The sequence below is a fragment of the Spinacia oleracea genome, chromosome 4 (genome assembly GCF_020520425.1).
Source record: "Spinacia oleracea cultivar Varoflay chromosome 4, BTI_SOV_V1, whole genome shotgun sequence".
NCBI lineage: Eukaryota > Viridiplantae > Streptophyta > Magnoliopsida > Caryophyllales > Amaranthaceae > Spinacia > Spinacia oleracea.
The window spans coordinates 68841593-68848479 of NC_079490.1; the positions used below are offsets into that span (position 1 = coordinate 68841593).

Genomic DNA, 6887 nt, shown 5'->3' on the forward strand with positions numbered 1-6887 from the left:
TGCCGTAACGGGCCGGAATCCCGCATGATCAAAACGTTTAACCAAAAAACTCGAATATTTATTTTAAAAAAAATATTTTTAAACATTTGTGTTGACTTGATATTTTTAAAAATGTTAATTTTATAAATAACGGGTATTGCAATTAATCTATATGGTCAATCCTTGTGTTTGGTCTTTTTTTTTGTTTGACTTAATCTATAATATACGTCACACAATACCATAAAGTACATTGTATTAATCTATAAGGTCCATTATATGAACTTATAAAGTACATGTTACAAACCTATAAAGTATATTGTATGGACCTATAAGGTATATTGCATGAACCTATAAAGTACAAGTCATAAAGTTATAAGGTACATTGTATGAATATATAAAATACATGACACAAACATATAAGGTACATAACACTAATCTATAAGGTACATTGTATGAACCTATATGCAGCAAAACTACAACAAAACTATTAAAGAACTTTGGAGTTGAAGGGTAGAGACTTTATAAAACTACAACAAAACTATTAAAGAACTTTGGAGTTGAAGGGTAGAGACTTTTTTTACAACAAAAATAAATGAACTTTACTGGAGAAATACATCTATGCCAATGGAAAAACCAAGGAAAGCATTATTCTAGTAACATTAGATAGAGGTTTTTAATGTTTTGGCATTGGTAATAGGATTGAAATCATGGTTTTACCCAACAACCATATGCAATTTTCTGGATTTTTTGATATGCTTTTAAATCACTTTTTCTTGTCCGTCTTCATGGGAAGTAAACCCAACAACCATCTGCAATTTTATGGATTTTTTGTATATGCTTTTAAAGCACTTACCTTGTCAGTGTTCATGGAAATTTTTTCTTCCGAGACAACAAATTGCCCACTTGTAAGTAGCATTAGCAATAGGCAGAATCATACAACATCGAGAATGAAGCAGAGATTGTAATCATTTTGAGGAATTACCAAATCAGTACAAAGGAATCAGAAACTTTAAACTGAATATCATATATCCGGAAATCAACTAGAATTAGATTCCAAGAGCAACTGGAGAATTATTATCAATTTCTTGCCCGTTTCAAAATAATTACATAAAACATTTCTATCATGCATTTTTGTATAAAGAAGTTTATCTGCAGGATGTTTAGACAAGTAAGCCCTCGAGGTCATACTGCATCCCAAGCCTTTCCATTGTGTTCCTACTCAATACTTTCCTCTCATATAGTTCTTTCAAAACTTTTGTTGCTAGTTCCATTTCTTCTTCATCAACTATACCTTCGACAATAATAGTAATATATAAGTCATCTCATTTGGCTTATATCCTTTGTCTACCATCATTTGAAAAATACCCAAAGACAAATCAGTTCTATAAGATTTGCATAACCCAAGTTTAAGAGCATTACAATTATCAACATCTAGTCTGTAGTTATTTCCTTCCACCAGCATGAAAATCTCAACTGCTGCACCTAATATTCCTTCGATACATAACCCTTTCAACAACGTTGAATACGTATGCGAATCAGGTGTGAATCCATACTTGGTCATCTGTTTCAGTGGCTTCAATGCCGGGTATGTATTATTTTTCCTGCACAAGGTTGTAATGACAGTTTTATAGAAGTATTGAGTGGAAAAGTTAGATTTGATACCTAAGCTTTGGATGATGGAGAATGCCTCCTAACCTTCCATCTTCATAAAGTACAACAATATAATTATATGTTCCTTCATTAGGACAACACCGCTGCAAAAAAAAATCTCGTCTAATTCTCTAAGAACTTCGTAATTACTTGATCTACCTTCCCCTCGCAGAAATGTATAACAATCGAGTTGTAGGTGGCTCCTGAAAGTTTGAATAATGCCTCATCATTTCTTCTAATACCAAAAATCCCTGATCAACTTGGCCATGGAGAGCAAGTGAACTGACCAAAATGTTATAAGTAACAACATATGGGTTACGTTCTCCATCATCCATTTCGGCTAGAATCCCCTTCAACTTCTCGTCGCATATGATCTCTCTCTTATTCTCAGGATTCTGTATGAAACAATTCAATAGCATAAGCTCGTGGAAAGAAAAATCCATGAAAAGATAAAGTACATGGTATCAAATAGCTAGATCTTAATTTTAAACCTATTTAAAACCTATTATCATGCACAATGAGGGTTGCACTATGACAGTAACAAACTAACAATTCCTTGATAAAAAACGGTAAGTTGACTTTAATCTGGATCCACACAAAAATGAAGAAAAGAAACAACCATGTTATAACAGATATTCACTACCTACAATCAATAGTTGCAAAACTATATGCATTTTGAGTGCTTTCACTTATCTACAAAATAGGGAAGATGCAAAAGCAAATGGGATTAAAGTAAACATAGCGCAAGAAGTCAAAAGGAAATGTAAGCTTTTAAAAACAAGCTTCAAAAGTTGCTAATCCATGAGGTACGGTTATTTCTGAAGCTTATTTTAACATGATTAAAAGACACCTACATTTTCAAACAACAATCATAAAGCATTGTTTACAACATCCTTCAGAAGCAACAAAGTATAGAAGTTCAAAAAGCTAGAAAATTCCATTTAAACACCAAAGAGGGAAGACTAATGAATCAACAGCTCCAGCTAATCGAATCAAACCACGTCTAACTCAAGAAATGTCTAGGAAAAAACAGACAATAATCATATGCAATTAACAATTTAATGAAAACAACAAAAAATTAACAAAACCACAGGTACATTAACATTATTAGATAAGAACGAAGAACAGATTAAATTAACAAATCAAGAAATTAATTTGGCCTAATTTTGTTAAATTCAACTTACTTCAGCCATTTATTTTGAACTAATTTAATTGAATTCAGCTTTATTATTTCCCTCCCTATTTCACTAATCAACAAGATGGTTTAAATTGAAAATTCATACCAAGTTTAGATCAAGCACTGCCTCAAAATGCATATCACTTAGCCAGGGGAAAAGACAAAGCATTAAATTCTGGCAAACAATATCATTTGATGTAGTCACTATTCAGGCCAACAATTTCTGTGTCTGTTATACCACCAGTTTACATTCATTTTCAATTAACTGAAGTTGTAACTCAACTTAAGGTCCTTATTTTGAAATCCATGAATAAAGCAATAATCTTGACTTTACTAAATGAACATGAATCTCTCATCATCCAAAGTAACAAATCGTTTAGCAGCAAAACTAATACAAATACAAGTTGGTAATTTCAAGAATTCAATCGAAACAATTCTTTGATACATGTAACCCTGAAACCTCTATCAATCATTTCTCCTTAAATCCAAATGACAAAACCAAATTATTTCTCAAAATTGCAAAATTCACGGAAGAACTGAAGGAATTATGTCCTTAGACATTTCCGGCAATTACTAATTATAAATAGGAATTAATTATGAAGATAATAAGTTAATTATTTTAGTAATCATATTTGCTTGCTAATAAATGTGATTAGTAGGAAAATATTGATTGGACCTACAACTAAAATATATTAATCCTATAAGGTCACACATACAAGCACTAATTGGAATGGGCCCAAAAGGCCCGATGGCAACCGGTCTATTAAGGGAAAGATGGTTGGGCTTTGGTTTTGTGTTAACCTAAAACTCTCACATTATAATAGTTATAATTTCATGGATTTAAGAATTACGTTCATTCAATATCTGACAAAAGGAAAACACAAAAACCCTAACTCTTATTCTCTGAAACGCCGTTATTCCCAAACAAAGCAAGAGATTGATCGTGATCGTTCTCTTCCGTACTAGCATACGTGGGATTCAATTCGTGCTTGTGGACTGAGTAGAGGAGCAACAAGTGGGGCTCTAAGATCTTCGAAGCTTGCATACGAACGGGAGAACACGCTACAAAGGTGATTATTCTTTCATCATAATCTGATCTATATTATTGTTGTGCATGAGATCCTGTGATAGATGTTAGGAAATTGTTTCCTGAAATTCCGCTTTATGCATCTATATGTTCCTACAGTGGTATCAGTTTTAGCCTCTTGCATAATATTTTATGATCATGATTGTATGCAACATTGATTCAATTTGATACGGTTATGGATGAAAGTGATAGTCTTATGCTAGCAATTGGAACCAAAACTGATTTGGGTTCAATGGCTCATTTTGTGTGCATGGTGACTTGGATTGAGTGAGCTCGTTATATGGTCCTTATTATCAAGGTGGTACGTTAATCAAACTGGTCCGTTTAATCACATTGGTGCGCTTGTTTAAACAGATTGTACGCACTTATTATTTTAATTGCTTTGGTTAAAGTCGGTTTAATAAAGGGATATTTGTTTAAATCCCCAATTTAAATTCAGTCATTACTTAGCTTTGATTATTGTTGTTTGTAAGGAGAGTTTTAAGCCTTTGTAACCTCCAATTTAGTGACTGAATTAGGAGACTTTAGAGCTTGTAACTGCCAGTTTTAAAGGCTCTTAAATGGCCCTTAATTAGCCGTTTAAAGCTCTTGTAGCTGTTGGTTTTTGGCTATTTATAGTCAGCTTCTTGATTGGAATAAACAACCAACTGGGTGATTAAAACACTTGTTTGTTACATTTCGAATTATAGTTTATAATTCAGCATTTTTCTTTGTTTTGGACGCGTTTCCTATTCAAAGAACTGATTGTGAGTCAATAGGTCTTGTCTTGCATTCACGATCAACGAGTTAAAGGTCTAGCATGTTAATCAACTATCCTTGTTTATACAACGAGTTTTTAAACTCGTATCATTAGATTATAGTTTATAATTCAGCCTTTTTCTTTGTTTTGGACGCGTTTCCTATTCAAAGAACTGATTGTGAGTCAATAGGTCTTGTCTTGCATTCACGATCAACGAGTTAAAGGTCTAGCTTGTTAATCAACTATCCTTGTTTATACAACGAGTTTTTAAACTCGTATCATTAGTGGTATCAGAGCTGCTGTTCGTGTGATCCGCCCGAAAAAAAAAAAAAAAACAAAAAAAAAGAAGGAAAAAAAAAAAGAGCTGCTGTTCGTAATTCTTACAAACTGAAATATGGATTTTGATGATCCTGACTTTCTAAAACATCTCCAAGAAGCCTTGAAGAACGTTAGAGATGGGGGGTATCGTAGGCCTCCTAGGCGTGATCTACGGGCTATGGATGAATTCAAAGTCACCGAACTTCCTGAATTTGTTGGTGGAACAGATCCGGAAGCCTATTTGGAGTGGGAGCGCAAAATAGAGAGAATGTTCGATTTCAAGGACATTGATGATGAGAAGCGTTGCAAATATGCCATATTGAAGCTAGGACGAGGGGCTTCATTGTGGTTCGAGGGACTGAAATCCAAGAGAATACGTGAAGGGAAGGAGAAAATTACCTCTTGGGAGTCTTTGAAACGTAAGCTACGTAAAAGGTATGTGCCAACAACTCATAGAATAACAACTTATCTTAAAATTGCCGAATTGAGACAAGGAAAAATGAGTGTGGCTGAATATATTGATGAGTTTGAAAAGTTGTCCTTAATGGGAGAAATTGAGGAAATTGAGGAACAAAAACTGTCCAGATTTTTAAGGGGTCTAAATTATAATATTGCCAATACCGTAGACCTTTATCCATATTCTGATTTTGACACTCTTTGTGGACTTTGTTTAAAATTGGAAAATCAAGGGAAGGCAAAATATGGGGGAGGGTCTAGTATGGATGGTAAAGCCAAGTCTTGGGCTAAATCCGAACCTAGCTTGAAACCAAACACATCACCTAGTACCGTAGGTTCAAGTAATTCTACGGATGCCCCTAAACTATCTAACCCAACCAAAGAAACAAGTCTGTCCAAGGTGCGTTGTTTTAAGTGTCAAGGGTTTGGGCATTATCAAAATGCGTGTCCAAATAAACGAGTAGTGACCTTGAGAGAAGCTGTTGAATGTCGTGAGGAGTTGTTTGAAGAGGAAAAGAGGTTGGGGGACGTATTTGTGTTTGATGAGAGTGGTGATGAGGAGGAAGAGGAAGGGTATGAGGCTCCAATTTATGACACAAATCTGGTTCTTAGAGCGCTACAAACTCAAATTTCACCTACTGATCTAGACCAACGAGATCAGTTGTTTCATACTAAATGTCTAGTGAAAGATAAGTGGTGTAGTGTAATTGTTGATGGGGGGAGTTGTACCAATGCTGCTTCTAGTGAAATGGTGTCAAAATTAGGCTTAATCACTACTGCCCATCCTAGGCCATACGCACTCCATTGGCTTGATGATGGTAATAGTGTAAAAGTGTCGAAGCAAGTAAGGGTTGGTTTGACTATGGGTTCATATGTGGATGAAGTTCTTTGTAATGTTATTCCTATGGATGCTTGTCATATTTTGTTGGGTCGTCCTTGGCAGTTTGATAGGGACGTGATTCATAAAGGGAGAAGCAATGAGTATGAATTGAGAGACAAAGGCAAGAAAATTGTGCTAAAGCCTATGTCATCTCAAGCGGTTCGATCCATGAGTGTGAAACAAAAGAAAAAGTCGAATCTCACCATGTTGGCTAGTGAACGAGAAATTGAGCAAGCTCTTGATCATGGAGAGTTGGTGTATTTGCTCGTGGCTAAGGAGAGTCCAATTGAAGGCCAAAATTGGAAAGAAGGCAGTCCCATTGCCGAATTGCTGTTTGAGTTCAAGGATGTATTTCCGGATGAATTACCACCAGGTTTTCCCCCTATTCGTGGTATTGAACATCAAATTGATCTTATTCCAGGAACTTCTTTGCCTAATAAGGCTGCCTATCGTTGCAATCCGGAGGAAACAAAGGAATTACAAAAGCAAATTGATGAACTTGTGAATCGAGGCTGTTAGAGAAAGCTTGAGTCCATGTGCTGTTCCGGTGTTGCTTGTGCCTAAGAAAGATGGAACATGGCGAATGTGTGTTGATAGTAGG

The 6887-nt window shown here is 35.1% G+C and overlaps 1 protein-coding gene across 1 annotated transcript; it reads right to left on the reverse strand.

The window, feature by feature from the left end:
- Positions 1-1139: 1139 nt before the first annotated feature.
- Positions 1140-2822, reverse strand: LOC110784753 (pentatricopeptide repeat-containing protein At1g79080, chloroplastic-like). The gene is made up of 4 exons (XM_021989202.1): positions 2814-2822; positions 1789-2024; positions 1345-1580; positions 1140-1270 (listed from the first exon to the last, which is right to left on the reverse strand). Exons 1-4 carry the CDS (start codon positions 2820-2822, stop codon positions 1140-1142), a joined length of 612 nt encoding a protein of 203 aa, XP_021844894.1.
- Between the last annotated feature and the right edge of the window lie 4065 nt (positions 2823-6887).

Coding starts and splice junctions, on each gene's coding strand:
- LOC110784753 (XM_021989202.1), bottom strand. Junction 1,581..1,788: donor TACATTTCTGCGAGGGGAAG/GTAGATCAAGTA, acceptor AACCTTGTGCAG/GAAAAATAATACATACCCGG. Junction 1,271..1,344: donor TAGAACTGATTTGTCTTTGG/GTATTTTTCAAA, acceptor TTATTGTCGAAG/GTATAGTTGATGAAGAAGAA.